We start from the raw sequence: 16630 nt of genomic DNA on the forward strand, positions 1-16630 counted from the left end.
TCACTATTGTGGGTAGACAGATGGAGTCTTTCTTTCTGTGCTAATTGTTTTTGGTGCAACAGGACAAAACTCGCAACAAAAACACACTACAAATATATACACTTGTATTAAATGGACAAAAGTATTGGGACACCTGCATATTACACCTACAGGAGCTTTTATGACATCCCATTCTAAATCCATAGGCATTAATATGGAGTTGGTCCCCCTTTGCAGCTGTAACAGTTTCCACTCGTCTTGGAAGCTTTCTCCAAGGTTTTGGAGTATGTCTGAGGGAGTTTTTGCCCATTCATCCAGAAGAGTATTTGTGAGGTCAGACATTGATGTTGGACGAGAGGGGGTTCGAAGGGGTTGGGGTCAGGGCTCTGTGAGGGCCAGTCAAGTTCTTTCACACCAAACTCACCCAGTCATGCCTTTTATGTACCTGGCTTTGTGCACTGGTGCTCAGTCATGCTGGAACAGAAAAGGGCCTTCCCCAAACTGTTCTCACAATGTTGGAAACATATTGTCCAAAATGTCTTGGTGTGCTGAATCATTAAGATTTCCCTTCACTGGAACTAAGTGGCCTAGGCCAGCCTCTGAAAAACAACCCCATAGCATTATCCCTCCTCTACCAAACTTTACAGTTGGCACAATGCAGTAGGTTAACAGTTGCTCGATATTATAGATGTCCAGAAACATATTGCAGTGTTCAATTATTAAAAAAGTGACTAGCCAAGTAAAATGACTTGCTAAAATAAAAGCAAGTAACTAAAATGAACGTTGTGTTTCCCTGACCATTAGATGTGACGGCCCACCTGGCGAGACTAACGTGTCGCCTGGCTTATATGAGCAACAGACCATAGGATGTTACTGGCAGGTTAACATTTGCTTCAGAGCGCTTGGTTTTTATGTGCTGAGTGCTTACTTTGGCTGAAGGAGGAGCATCTAAAGTAGGCTTAAATCACTATTTCTTCATCTTTTGAAGAAAAATACTAAATAGTTTGGTATGATTGAAATATGTAGTTGTACACTTATACAGAAACCATAGAGTTCAGTTTTGCAGTTCTATAAATGAAGAAAACCCGTGACAGCTCACTCTTCGTTATAGTTAAGCAGATTCCAGCAAAATTCTTCAACCCCTAAGTCCAAACAGTATTTAGTGCTGCGTTGACACTGTTCTTATACATTTCTGTTGAAATTTATGTGCATTATTTCTCTTGACTGATTAATCACGGTGGCAGTTCTTGAGAATGTAAACCTTAATGTGTTCACGTGTATCATATTTACTGTTGTTTTAAAAATAATTCTGATGCTTCTCCGGCCCCATGTGGCATGTAAACACAACAACAGAAACCTCAAAGGGTCTGGCGTCCAGTCGTAAAACCTAAAACTGGGATTATGGTAAATGAAACGATCATTCTAATTTGTTTCATAAAACATCTATCTATTTATGGGGCTGCAGTTCTATAGTGATTTACCGTTCAGCTGGGCTTCAGCCTGACTGTTAATACACTGTTGCCACTTGCAGGACATATTTGGAAATGCATGTGTGTCACTGCGGAAAATGATAGTTAATTATGACGTGTAAAAGTGGTTGTTTTCATCGACTTATGAGATTTGAGTACTTTTTCAGAGATTGCGTGCCCCTCGACTTCTCTATGGTTTTCTCCAGAAATGATGCACCGTCTAAACAGTGACACTCCGTTTAGCCGTTCTCTCCACGCTGGCCAGTGATTGGATGGTGTCCAGGTTCCATCAGCTCTATATTCAGCTCGGAGGAGGGAGTCGGAAGAATTCACAACAGGCGGCTGTGACCCAGTGAACTGTTACAGATCAGCGCCGAGGAGAGGAACGGTGACGCGGCCGGTGGGTCCGTTAGCGTGGAGCAGGTGTGTGGGTGGATGGGCAGAGTCATCTGTAGCTCCCCGCGGCGGGCAGGAACAGCTGCCTCTCAGAGCTTACACGTCCCATAATGCCCCATTGAGTGTGCATGACGAAGCAAATGTGGGACTGCGCTTCCTTCAGCGCTCAGGAATGCGAGCGCTGTTCATTATTCGGCCTGTCCCTGAGTCGGGCCAGAGACGACCTTTACTCGCGGCTGTGTGTGAATGAGTCATTTGGACGAGTTTGGTTGCTGACTCTGAACTCCGTGTGGTTGCAAACTGATCTGAGATCAGATTCCTCGGTCTTACTTTATTTAGATAGTCCACTATGGTCCATTATAGATTATCTACAGATGTGCACGTTGTTAACAAACTATCTGTTGAAACTCAGTGGGGTTAGGTTAGGATTTGGACCAGGGTTAGGAGGGTTGGGTTAGGTTGTGGGTTGAGGTTAAGGGTAGGGTTAGTATTAGATCCAGGTTTAGAGTTTAAGAAAATTATGGTCAGTTTAGTAGATATTTAGTTGAATGTAATGTGAAAGTAAATTAAGTATCTACAAAGCATCTAAAGTGGACTGTCCAAATTCTCCTCTGTTAAAGTGGTAGTTTGGCCAAACTGTCTTAGTTGTAGTTGATCAGCCAACACGTGTTTGGTGTTGTGGTGTTGCAAAGCTAATGTAGCTAACAAGCAACGGAAGCTAATACTAGGCCTGGGCAGTATGACAGAATTTATTGAGTATTTTTTTGGGCGAGGGTATTTATTAGCTGTATAGAACGAGCGTGATGTTTAGTCTGCAGCCGTGTGGTTGGTCCTCTGTTGGGTTTGGAGGAGCGAGAGATCTCCTCGCTGGATTCCTGAGTGAGTGTGTGAGTAGTGTGTGGAGAGTCCAGACAGCTCCATGCTACATTCCATCAGGGTGCTTTAGGGACAGCTGGATGCCCCCCTGCCCCGCCTTACCTCACCCTACGGTTTTTATAAGTGATTTCACCTAGAGTTTTAGATAGAGCAGCTCTCACCACATTTAAGCACAAGGTCGAAGCTGCCTGGTTTTTCTGGCCGGATGGCCAGAGTCGCGTCCCAGTTTGGTAGTGATTTGTAATAGTTTGGTCTGTTTTTAATCACAGAGTTGGTTTTATGACCGTTCCATTGATCCTGATTTAATGTGTACGTGAAATGTTTTTCATGTTACTGTTGTAAATCTTTTTTGTGCCAGCGGAGAGAGTTCAGAGAGCACAGATTACAGGAATGATGTCTTTATTTGAAGAGCATGTTGTCCCAGTCTGAACAGCAGGTTTAGTTTCATACCTCTGCAGTTCTAAGTTTATTATTATTGTTATTATTAGTTATGAATATATAGTAAGTGTAAGTGTGTGTGTGTGTGTGTGTGTATATATATATATATATATATATATAGATATATATAATATATATATATATATATATATATATATTTCTGCTACTGGTGTGCATTTATTTAATTTGATGGATTTTGTTTGTTGGTTGGTTGTTTATTTTTACCTGTGCTTTGCTCCTGTTGGTGGATTTTCACCCCTGTTCTGTGTTGTCTGTTTACATAAAGACAATCTCTGTACATACGCACCTCTATGGCTAATAAAGTTCATTCCGACCCCACAGAGGCCGGGGTTGAGTTACGTGGTGTAGATGAAGACGCTTCTATGTGGTTGTGTTACAGCCCCGTCTGTCCCTGGCAGCTGTTTGCCAAGGGCAGAATGTAGTGTGTGAGTAACAGACAGTGGTAACTGATCCGGGTGATTCCCCATCCAGTGCTTGCTGCAGTCCTGCTGTCAGAAGCTGACAGCAAAGCGTGAGTGTTGGGTTTGGCCAGTGGGGTCAGTGAGGGGTGTGAGGGGAGTATGGTGCCAGACGTCCTGTCTACAGGTCTGATTTACGGCTTCCAGACCAAGAAACATCTCACCTTCTGACAGCACTTCATTACTCTACCCTTAACTCGAGCCCTGCGCTGAGCAGCGGGGTGTCCAGTCTCCTCCTCAGAGCACCGCTGTGGTCACAGCTTTCTTTCCACACAAGCACAAGCTCTTCTGGTCAGTTGACCTACAGCCGCAGACGTGCTGTGGTAGGGAGCTGGAATGTGTTGTTGTGACAGGCAGGTTGCAAACGTTAACAAATGTGCAGCACAACAGCAAAAAATGCACCCCCCTCAGTTTTCTCCTCAGTTTAGTCGTATCCATTGCCCCCCCGCTAGCTAGCGCTTCATCTGCCACACGATGCTACCAAGCTGAAGGCTATCACAAACAGCTACTAACGCAACGTCACTGGTGCGCAACACATTTGGAGGAGAACTCTAACTGTTAACTCTGTTACAACAGCTAACTGACAGCTGGTTTACTAGCGTCATATGGAGTGTTGGTGGGGCAGGGAGACGGGACCACCCTATCCACCTGTACTGTGCTCTTACTGGTAGTTGTCTTCCCTATGCTGTTCTCCTAGTGTGGGAACTTTGGCTACCTCTTGCTGTAATTGGTGTATTTTTTTCCATGCTGTGGATTTTACTGTTCTTCTATTGCCAGACTTTTTAAATGTATTTATTTACCCATGCCATGCTATTATTGTTGAATCTTTACCCATGACATTCTCCTATTGGTAGATTAGCAGCCAAGCTGTTCTCCTGGTGCTGGATTTTTCCCATGCTGTGCCCTTATTGGTGGATTTTTAGCTGTGCTGTGCCCTTATTGGTGGATTTCTAGCTGTGCTTTTATTGGTGGATTTCTAGCTGTTATTTTCTAGCTGGTAGATTTTAATTGTGTTGTGCACTTATCTTTGATCGTTAGCAGTACCGTTCTCCTATTAGTGGATTTTTTTGGCATTTCTATTCTCCCATTATCTGTGAGCGCAGTCAGATTTTGGTACAAAATCTCTGACTCTGGCAGCTTTTTCATCACCTGTTTGTTTGTTTTTTTTGTTTGTTTTTGGACCTAGTCACACTAAATCTGTACTAACCGCAAAGAAAAGAATCCTCTTCCCATTTGTGATCTGTCTGAGGTCTGTTTGGTCTGTTACTGTGGCAGAAGTCGTGGTGTTGTAGAGGGTGTACCTGCATTCACTCTTTCATGCTCTCGTCTCTCCTCCTTTTCATTCTCTCTTTCGTCTGGTGCTGATGTAGTCTGGAATGTGAGGAATGCTGTGGCTGGTTAATCCTGTAGGGGGGTGTGGGAGGCTGGATGGGGGGCATGCAGAGGGAGGAATAACCCCAGCTGTAATGACTGATCTAGAACCAGCTTTCCCTTCTTGCTCACCACAACCGCTACTATAATAAGCCAGACTATGGAACTGGCCTCCAACAAGAGCGCAACTGCTTTTTTTTTATATCCTTTGTTTCCTCTCTTGACGTTTTCTTATTTATTGAAGTCATACTGTGATGGTTATTTGATAATCATAATGGATTACATTTTGTCTGCTTATTACACATGAATCCGGAGTCTTACAGTGCTGGCAACAGTTAAATGTTTGTCTGTCCTAATGTGAGGTTACGAGGCTCCGCACACCCTGAACTGAAATCACAGCTCTCCTGAGCTAGCTTGTGTTGCGTTGTCTAATGTTCTAAATTTCTTAGCATGTAGAAAATTCAAAGTCATTATTTTACAAGATATTTTGGCTACCGTTGAGAGTAGGTAAGTATATTGTTTATTTAGTTTGTTTTGAACATCCTTTTTAAAAATAATTCTGAGGTAGTGGTGGACACAATGACAATATTTTATCATTACTGTGATAAACTGTCACAGTACACTGTTCTGAGCATGTTGTGAATATCTTAAATCTTGCCCAAGGTGCCCGTATTGACTAGCATCACACTGGCTGATGGGGGGGAGATGGGGGGCTATCCTACCGACCCAAAGAGAGCGAGGACAAATGTGCTTCCCTGGACTCCCGGAAATACACAACTTTTACCAGTCTGGCTGAGTCTGCGCTGGTCAGCTCTAGTTTTTTTTGGTTTGGGTCTTTTTTGGGTCAATCAGAGGTGACAGTTCGAGAGTAAATAGAGCAGCGGTTGTGCGGCGCATTCTCAGATTTTGTCCTGATCGTATTTCGGATCAAAGTACTTTTATACAGTATAAACATTTCTTCTCTTTAAATGTGATATATATGACATTGCTATAGTAGCAGATATTTTCTGTGCTCCATTTTCTATGCTCTGTAAGGAAAACAGCTAGCCTGGAGATTTGGATTTTACAGTGGATGTAGCTGCGGATGTGCTTTCAGTACAGGCACTGGACTTCAAATATTCGTTGTTGATTATTCCAAAGCTCATTAGCCCAAAAAAATGGTATTCGGTACAGCCCTAGTTTGGTCTGTTTTCTGTCGGTGCTCTAGGTTCTCCTGCCCTCCCAGGCTTCCGTCTGTGATCGTCTACTGGTCCTGATAAAAGCTGAGACCTTCACAGCAGCTTGAGAGGCTCTGAAAGGAAGTCAAGAGGCCTCTTCAGACTGGATGGCATCTGCAGCTGGACAGATAGCAGAAGCTGTTCTTAAGAAAAGAATGTCTTGCCCACCTGATAGCTTCGCATTTGTGTGACTGAGTTATGCAGAGCTCTTTGGATGGCGTTTTTCTCGTTGTGCAGCGTACAGGTTCTGGAAACTTCCCTCTGAAAGTTCAGGAACGTGAGTGAGTGAGTCTCACTGAGGTGCACTCAATTAGGGCTGCTTGGTGAATTTGACTGTTAGAGCTGATAAAATTATTGTTATCGTGATTAACTTTTATCATGATACATAATATGCTGTTCTGAGCGTGCTCACCAACTGCATGTTTCATTAGAAAGAGCATAATTAGTCCTGTTTAATTGGTTTTAGGGCAGTACAGTGTGAAATGTTAAGTTAAGTTATGTTGATGGATGATTTTAAACGTGGCAGTACTAACATATTGTGTCTGTGTCAATGTCATGGCACGTGTTATGTATTGTGAAAATATCTTTTAAGTGTCACCATATATTTAAAACAATATTGTAAACCCTTAGTTTCTGTGATAAACACATTGTTAAGAGCTTTGATGACGGAACACATCAGATTACTTCACACGAAGTGCCAGAGTGACGAAATCACATTGGATCATATCAGAAGCCCAACAAGTGTTTCTCTGTGCTAGGCCTGAACTTTGCTTTCTAATGTGGAGAGTGAAAAATAATTTAGCTTAACGGTCAATTACAAAACAAACAGCTTAAAAAGCTACTCTGTCCTCAACTTACTAGTCTGTAAAAATGTTTTAAATGTGATAATTTTCCTTAAAAGCAGTAATAGCTACTGTCACCACAAACATGCATCGCCGTGAGGAGCTTTTTAAGGGATCTAAATATATCGCAGCTGTCAGGACAAAGCCTCATGTCTCTTTTTAACATCATTTGAAAATTCCAGCTGCTGTTTATACTGTATGAAAATTTCATCCCAAACTGACAAATTGATATGGAATAAATTATGTTAACTTGTATTGAAAGTGATTTCCTTCTCCTGTAAAGTGACCTTTTGTTTTCTGATGTGTTTAATTTGTTATTGTATGAATATATATGTAGGACTGAAAATATACATGGTTACAAATTTTTTGTAGGCTGTACTGAAAAAAAAATTGTTCAGGGAAAGCTGACAGTTTTTTAGTTTTATAGTGCACAGAAAGAATAACCTATGTTTTATTTTAAGGTTTCTTAATTGATCAGTCTGAGATCAGCTCTGAGGGTGACCTTCATTTACAGTAAAGCTTAGCAAGTTAAACAGGGATTGAAGTAGTTAAAATTAATGAAACTGAACCAGATAAAAACTGCCAAGACTAAATAAACAAAGTAAAATAAATTAAATAAAAAAATAAAAGCTCATAATAGAAATACAGATAAAACAGCAGTGAAATGAAAAGAAATGAAGTAGGTAAAAGAAACAACTAAGATAATAGATAAGAAAATATTCAAATATAAATGAATAAAAGAGAAAAACAACATAGTAAAAGAACTAATATCAAATAAAGCGGTTGAGTGTAGGTGGGTAGAGATTAAAAGTACTGTAATGTGTTGATCAATTGAAGCTCAATGTTAAAAGTTAGTTTTAGGGAATAATTGATTGTTTTAGTTGCTTCACTGATTACCCGTTTAAAACAGGGTTGCATTCCTGTTTTTAGGCAAGGCAAATTTATTTATACAGCACATTTCATACACAAAGACAGTTCAGTGTGCTGTATGTAAACAGAAGCGAAGCAAAGCATTCCCCTCCACTCAGACTTGGCTCCTCGGTGCGTTGAGGTGTGGTTGGTGCTAAACGAGCCATCCCAGCGTTCAGCTGCTCCTCTCGCTGACCCTGGCCATGACTCGGCCGCAGATGCAGGAACTCACTCAGCACTATTTCTTCTGCATGTTTCCTCTCTCCCCGAGAGCGGGAGTGGACAGGTGCCCTGCTGCCCCCCGGAGGAACCACCGGGGAAAAGCGGGAGCGTTAATCGGTCCGGTCACTCTGGATGGGCTTGGCTTGATTTTCCGTGTCTGTCACTCAGGCTTGTTCTCAGAGAGGTTCTGCTTCCTCTGAGGGGAAATAAAGCTGAAGGTGCTTGTTCAGAGCTGAATCAGCACAGACACTCCCAGCAGGGGTGGACGGAGAGGACCGTCAGTCATTCTGCAGAGCTGAAATGACCTGCTAGATTAGGGACGGACCTGAACCTTCGCCTTAAACCATGTGCTTGTGTGTTTAGCACTATTGGTGCTTTGACAGATGTGCAGAATACCCTCTGACACCCCACGCATCATGACAGACCTAGGCATTTGAACTTTATCTGGATTTGAACAATCTGGATGGCCACTTTCATTTCCCGCTCCATTTCGTCTAGTCTTTCCCATCTGTGTTCAAAAATGTGTTATTTATTTATTTTTTTATTAAATGGTTAACTCCTCTTGAGTAGCTTAATGTGGTTATGTAGGCTGGTATTTGGATCAAATGTGTTCCTGTAGCGCACATTTCCCATTGATAACACAGACTTCATTAGTATATCCAGGAAAAAAAGCAAGTTATGGGCTGCTACATATTTATTTTTCTGATATCTGATAAGTTGGAACAGAGTTGTACCAAATTTAAAACAATAATACTATCAAAATATATGAATACAATGGTTTCAATTCAACATTTTGCACACTGAGCTGCAGAAATCCATTAAAAATGACTATTTATGCTCTCTTTATAGTGAAACATGCAATTGGTAAGTACTGACAATATCTGTGATATGCTCAGAAAGCACATGCTGACATAACGTGAAGGAATTTGTCAGGATAACAATAAATGTCATATTGCCCAGCCCTACGCTTAAAGATGGTTCTTCAAGGGTTCTTTGGTAAAGGCAGTGATTTCTATTTAGAGCCATGAGTTCAGTATAGAACCATTTCATGCTTAAATGGTTCTTTGCATGTGGAAATATTTAAGGGTTCTGCTATTGTTGCAGTGTCAAGCTTGTAACAGCAGCGGAACCCTTTTTGGTGCATTTTAAAATCTCATCCGGAGTTGAGTAAATGCTCTCAGCGGATTTCTCAGCTTGACAGTCACGAAAGCGGCTGGAAGACGTCACTGCTCCTGGACGTCTGAAGGTGCTGTAAAGTCACTGTAAATCTGCTGCACTGGGAGTCCTGAGGTCCGTCTGTGCTGCTCCGTCCACTCTAAACTGTGCAGAGCCAGGAAACTCGGGAAAGCAGCCCGTTTTCGGCCCCGCCCGAAGACTGAGGCCAACCGTCACCACAAACACCAGACAACATCAGACAACACCACTCGCTACTCTCACTAATGTGGAAGTGCTTCTCCAGACTCGGATTGGAACCCATACAGGACAAAGAAAATAAAGCTAACTGAAACTGTTGTTTCTCTAAAAGCTACTATTTATTAGTTTTAAAAAGTACCTAAACTTGTACACTAATATTACACTAGTGTTATTGTTAAGTCTGATGCACTGTTTTTCATAGCTGCACAATTAATATTATGCTACTTTGCCACTCACACTTAAAAGATAGTTCTTCAAGGGTTCTTTAGTAAAGGCTGTGTAGAACCATCTCATGCTTAAATGGTTCTTTACATGGTGAAATAACTCTTCATATTGATGCGGAATGTGGCAATTTGACACTGGTTCTATATAGAACCAAAAAGGGTTGTACTGTTGTTATGATGTCTAGCTTGTAACAATAGAAGAACCCTTTTTGGTTTTATATAGAACCCTTTTCAAAAAGAGTCCATATAGAACCATATACAACACATTTTCTGTCAATCTGTAGAACCATTTCACCATGCAAAGAACCATTTAAACATGCACATGGAGATGGAGGGAGTAGGTGAGACCCTGACTGGTTTCGCTAGATGAGATGGAGACCATAGACGAGACCCTGACTGGTTTCGCTGGAGGAGATGGAGACCGTAGACGAGACCCTGACTGGTTTCGCTGGAGGAGATGGAGACCGTAGACGAGACCCTGACTGGTTTCGCTGGAGGAGATGGAGACCGTAGATGAGACCCTGACTGGTTTCGCTGGAGGAGATGGAAAGCGTAGCTGAGACGCCGACCGGGTTCGGTGGAGGAGATGGAGAGCATAGCGGAGATGCCATCTGGGTTCGGTGGAAGAGATGGAGAGCATAGTCGAGACGCTGACTGGTTTCACTGGAGGAGATGGAGAGCGTAGCTGAGACGCTGACTGGTTTCACTGGAGGAGATGGAGAGCGTAGCTGAGACGCCGACTGGTTTCACTGGAGGAGATGGAGAGCGTAGCTGAGACGCCGACTGGTTTCACTGGAGGAGATGGAGAGCGTAGCTCGTAGCTCAGACACTAATGGGATTTCCAGCTGTCTCACTGGCGTTTGGAGCTTGTGTACTGTTTTCACTGCGTCTGCTGTAACGCGTCAGGCACAAGAACCAATTCTGATCATGTTAGTTTGCGTACCAGAGAATTAGATTCATTCAATCATGTTGTGTTTTAAAATATCTGCTTTTTATGAGGAGGTATCTCTTGAAGTGGAATTATCACAAATATCAGTATGTAACGTATTTATTATAAACAACAATGGGCCTCGTTCTCCGATATCTTCCTAAGTTTGTTCTTAAATGTATTCTTGAGAAAGGTCCTAAGAAAAAGTCCATCAGTTTCATGACTGTTCTCACCTTTGTGCTCTTGTGTGTTTCTTAAATGTACACAGTAATTTTTAATGTGTCTTTTCAGGATCTCGCGTCCAGTTTAATAATGCTAACAATTTTTCTCTTTTCTCCTTTCCTCCTCTTTTTTCTCTATCTTGCTCATCTTTTTTTCTCCTTCTCTTTCTTCCCTCACATGGTCTCCGTTTCTTTCAACCATTCTTCTGTCTCTTTTTATTTTTCTTTATTCTCTCTCTTCCTAATTGTCCTCTCATTTTCTCTCACCCCCCCCTCTCTCTCTCTCTCTCTCTCTCTCTCTCTCTCTCTCTCTCTGTGTGTGTCTGTCTGTGTCTCTCTCTCTCTCTCTCTCTCTCTCTCTCTCTCTCTCTCTCTCTCTCTCTCTCTCTCTCTCTCTCAGATCGTGAGGACCAGTCTATTCTGTGCACGTGAGTAACTGAGTTCTGCTCTGTGATGTCCCTGATGTTGTGAGTCTGTTATCTCTGTAGTTATAGATATCGATGAGTTTTATGCATGGAGTCATATCTGCTCTGGGTGTTCTCTATCAGTTCCTGTACATGTTTGGCATTCAGAGTCATTCGGTGATCCAGAATGTGACGACCAGATGGAGTAACGTGTTATAAATAGTACGCTTATTCAGTCAGAAGCCTCCATGATAGTTACAATAAACACTGTGTATATTTATGTATATTGTTAAATATTGTAAATACTGATAAAGCACATTTAATAAATGGAGCTCTTGTGAACAAAATAAAGTATATGTAAGATGTTTTTGTAAAAATCATATAAGCACAGTATAACATTGATTCTTTGTATTTAAAATAAAGGGATCACTGAAATGTGAATAAAGCACAGTTTGGCTCTTTTTAATGTAAAATGTTGTACAAAATAAAATAGAAAGCAAAATAACTGATTATCCAGAAAAAAGGTGGAGAGTTCAGTATGTGGTTTTTTCATCGAAAGGGGCTCGTATCGCACCAAACCACTCCGAATCACTCTGTTTACTTTTCAAACACTTAGTTACAAAGAAATTTTGAAAAATCAGTGGATTTTTAAATTAGGCTTTGAGCTGCTGAACCTGAAGTGAATGTTTTCCTTCCTCTCAGAGAATCTGTGGTATGTTCAGCTACTGCAGCCAAAGCTGAGGCAATAAACACCAGCGGCCAAACCTGCTCCTCATTACTGACCCAAACCACCAGCTCTGTTTACTTTTGTTTACTTTTAGACCCACAAAAAGTGCTGTGTAGTGATTTTATGACCTACACGAGCGTGCAGGCGCAGGCAAACACAACAAACACAGATTTCATTTCACAGTCAGATTTGATCAGATTTGATGCCTCCTGTCTGTCTGTATGTGTTAGTGTTTGCGTTTGCATGCTTGTGTAGGCTGTAAAGTCATTTTGTTGCAGCCTGTTTGTGTCTTAATGGTGATTTTGGGGTGGGGATGTTTTAATTTCTCTCTCTGCAGAGGTGAATCCGGAGCTGGAAAAACAGAAAACACCAAAAAAGTGATCCAGTACCTGGCACACGTTGCTTCCTCTCACAAAGGAAGGAAAGATCACAACATTCCAGTGAGTTTCTCTCCTCTCTCTCCTCTCTTCACTCTCGCAGGGTCAGAGAAGGACGAACGTGGGCTGATTTGAGGAGGATGTGGTTAATACTGCCGATTTAAACATCACTCAGGGTTCAACAGCATGTACAAACTACTGGACAGTCAGACATTGGAGTGGATTGAAGTTTATATCACAGTATTTTCCACCGTCCAGACCATAATGATTTATCCTAAGGGTGTAACGATACGATACATGTTGTCCTTATTATATCATGAAAGTTTTTATAATGGTAAGAAATACAGAGTTAACACAAACCAAGTTGTTTTTTACAAGACAAATAAATACACAAAATACGCAACATGATTTTTGAAAATTATTGCCGTTTGTGATGACAGCCTGTCTGGCAATTTATTTATTGCAAATAATAATGATTAATAATGAATATGCATACCAAGACACCCTTAATATGAGCAAATGTACACATAAATAAATACTGAAATAATTATAATAATGCAATTTATTATAATATAATATGTAAGCGTGTCATTCATGATTATGACAAAATATAAACATTTTGTGGCTTTTTGCAAAATTACCTATAGCAGATGTATAGTAACTTAGTTTCATTGGTTAATTAGTTAATTTATATCAGGACATACATACAATACAATATTAAATATGACAAGAATTATTTATAATAGGGCTGGGCAGTCTGACAGTATCGTTATGGTAAATTACATGACAGTATGCTTTTCTGAGCATAATATTGATGCTTCAGTATTTAAAAAGCCCCTCCCAACTGCAGGTTTAATTACAGAGAGAATATAATTAGTCCTGTAATTGGATTTAGTGAAGTGTGTGAAATGTTGAATACAAATCACTGGACTTGATAGTTTATGGTAGTATTTTTTTTTAAATGTGGATCTGATCCAAACAATCAAATTTAAATTCTGAAATAAAGAAAATGTGATGGATCATGAAGGTCTTTAAGGATTACAATGTTGTTTTTGCCATATTACTCAGCTGTAGTTCATAATAATGCAACAATAACACCAATAAATATATACATTTTTGGGTTCATTGCAAGATCACCTGTAGCATGTTTAGTAACTTCATTGTATTGATAAAATAATTAAAACTGAAATCCATATCATAAGACTTTTATACCATCTCAGAGTTCAGCTTAAAAAAACAAATTCATGTTTGGATGTTTCATACGTCCATGGCACATGTTTAGTGGGGTATTTTTTGTTTCACCAAAGTGAGTGTAGCCAGAGATTCTAGGAAGCTGCTGTAAAACATTTACAGACAGTGTTCTCAGATAAACCGGCCAGTTTGCTCGCAGCAGCAGATTTCACAACAGGCTTCAGCGTCTGAGCTCTCTGTAGTGCGTTTGCTGAGTAATGCTGGAACGCCTGGTTATTGATTCCAGTCGTAACCGTAAATGGAATTGATTGTAGTGCGTCCGTTTACGCCATCGGCTAGTATTGCGTTAGCAGTTGGCTGCACAACGTCGCCTTTGTTTGTGTTTATCCAACAATTGGCTAAGGTTTTCCAGATACATCATTTAAAGTCATTTTTCATACCCCTCCCGCTCCAAAAATGTTAAGTTTTGCCAAAAATACTGAATTGAGCGGCCAGCAGGGTATGAGGTATATCCTAGCATCACTGTCTTCCTGTCTAGGGTAGGTCAGTGTAGTGGTAATGAGGTGTACCGCAGTATTTAAAAATGAGGTTTAAATTTCTATTGCAAGTCTGATCAGCTTAGTAGACAGTCCTCCTGTTTATATTTCAGACGGGTCACTAACAGGTGGTGTGAGAGCTCACAGATAGACAGAGCTGATAGAAAATCAGAGCCAGAAAAAACTGAAACTAAGTAGAACTAAACATGATAGCGACTCAGCGACGACTAAGAGCTCCACTCACCACAGGACATGCTCAGTGTTCACTCCAACACCAGTCACTCCACTGTGCACTATTAGATATCCCCTAGATGGGTCATTTTAGCTTCGGTTAGCTGGAGCTGAGCCTGTGTTGTGTTGTGGCACATTTGGCCTGCTAACTAAGCTATTGTTAGCTAACACACTACCGTCCAAAACACCACAGAACGATTCCATTTCAGCATTCTGTCACTCCAACACCAGTCACTTGACTCTACACTCTCAGATAACCTCTGAACAGGTCATTTTAGTCTCATTTAGCTGGAACTGAGCTTGCGCTGTGTTGTGTGGCTTGTTCGGCCTGCTAACTAAGCTATTTTTAGCTTAGCTAACACACAACAGTCCCAAACACAACAGAACAGGTCTGATTTGAGCTTTGTCAGTCACTCACACTTTAGTTTTTATCATCTACACTTGAGCAGAGCAGCAGTTAGTCAGAATCAAACCTGTGCTGTGCAGCTCTGTTTGAGTCTGTAGCTGATCGCTATGCTAACGTTAAGTTAGCCGATGAGGCTACAGATCCAGACACCATAGAACAGGTTTCAAGTTCTCCTTTCTGCCCCTTCAGCTCCAGCTGCTCCACTTCACTCCCCTTGCTAGCTAAGCTGTTGCTAACCAGCACCTCCCTCCTAGTTAGCAGCACTGTTTAACATTTATAGTAGTTTTTAGATGGTTTGGCGTTTATTAAAAAAACAGCTTGAAAATTGTGCACTGAGTTCAAAGAACTTTTGAATTTTTTTGAATGAGGGTCAGAATTGCTGATGATCAGGATTTGTGGGATTTGTATGCCGGTACAGGTCACATCACTGGAGGAGATCAGATACAGCAATGAAGCAGGAATGTTTGTCAGTATTGATGATTAGCTAGTCTATTTAATACCACCTGCAGTGGAATTTATTAGGGAACATAATCAGATCAGAGAGCTTATCTGGAATAGCCACAACAGAATTAACCCTGTCTATGAGAATGAGTGACCTTTTCAGAAATGAACAGTGGGATAGAGGGCTAAGTGCCCCGAATCAAATAGGTTTACTCTAAAATAAGCCCAGTGGTTTGAGTGTGGGTGTGACCATAGCAAAAGCGCCACCTCCTCTCCACCCACTTTACTCTGATAGGCTGCACCCAGATACCTAGTTTAGACCACTGACAGTGGCATCTGCCATACAGTTTTACATTAACACACTCACATTTGTGCTGTATTGAAATCGTTACACCCTTAGTTAAGTCTGATTACCATGTTAACATGTTATTTTACTTCTAATGTTGTCTTAAATGCTAATAATTTTCAGCCACTGAAGGTACAGATCGCCTCTTAAAGTGATTTCCTACTGTCACTGAACGTCTGTGTGTGTTTTTGGAGGTTCCTGTGCTGCTGTTGATGCTCTCAGTGCCTCATTAACCCTGAGCTGCAGCTTCCGCTGTGTTTAATTAAAGCCTATGGCTTATTCACAAAGCATCCTCGGATCAGGAGTCCTTCTGTCTGTGCTGGTCACTCTGACTGCCTGCAGAGCACAGAACCGATCAAGAAACAGCCCTTTAGTATCCAGAGCTGCTTTGTGAATTCAGTCCTTTGTTATTAATACAGCGATCCCTGCTCCCAGTCCAGGACACCAGCACTCTGGTTTTTTTTCAGCACAGGTGGGTGTGGTTATTCAAATAAGCAGATATGCAAACTCGTCTTAGTGTTTTTGTACTTAAAGCAGTAGTTTAAATATCAGATTCACCCCATTTCCCCTTTTTTACTCTTACTTAAACAGCCAACACATATTTGGTGACTGAAATTTGAAACGAGGCTAATGTGGCTAACAAGTAATGGAAGCTTAACTTTCTAGCATGGTGCTAAATGTATGCTTATGTAATCACAAACTTGCTTTAAAAAAGGTTGTTGTTATCTCTAATAGACTTGATAATGTGGAGTTTAGCCTCATATTTAGCACCTTGCTTACTGTTTGAGTATAAGCTTTTATTACTTGTGAGATACATAAGCCGAATAATTTGCATTTAAGGGAGGGGCTGGGGTAATCTGATTCTTTGCTGAAAAAGTCAAATACTTACAGTAAACAGAAGAGACTGGATATCTGCTTATTCAAAAAACCACTTTCGTCTGTAGCTGAAATTTCTGAAGTTTAAAGTGGTAGCACAGAGAGGGACTG

General features: G+C 41.1%; 1 protein-coding gene across 3 annotated transcripts in view; it reads left to right on the plus strand.

The window, feature by feature from the left end:
• The window catches only part of LOC118808147 (myosin-10), a 104885-nt gene that overhangs the window by 26186 nt on the left and 62069 nt on the right, over positions 1-16630 (plus strand). For all 3 annotated transcript variants that reach the window (XM_036570612.1, XM_036570613.1, XM_036570614.1), the window contains exons 4-5: positions 11385-11412; positions 12453-12555. In XM_036570612.1, coding sequence (XP_036426505.1) covers positions 11385-11412; positions 12453-12555 — 131 coding nt within the window. The remainder of the gene's footprint in view (positions 1-11384; positions 11413-12452; positions 12556-16630) is intronic.

The sequence above is a fragment of the Colossoma macropomum genome, unplaced genomic scaffold, assembly GCF_904425465.1.
Source record: "Colossoma macropomum unplaced genomic scaffold, Colossoma_macropomum, whole genome shotgun sequence".
Taxonomy (NCBI): domain Eukaryota; kingdom Metazoa; phylum Chordata; class Actinopteri; order Characiformes; family Serrasalmidae; genus Colossoma; species Colossoma macropomum.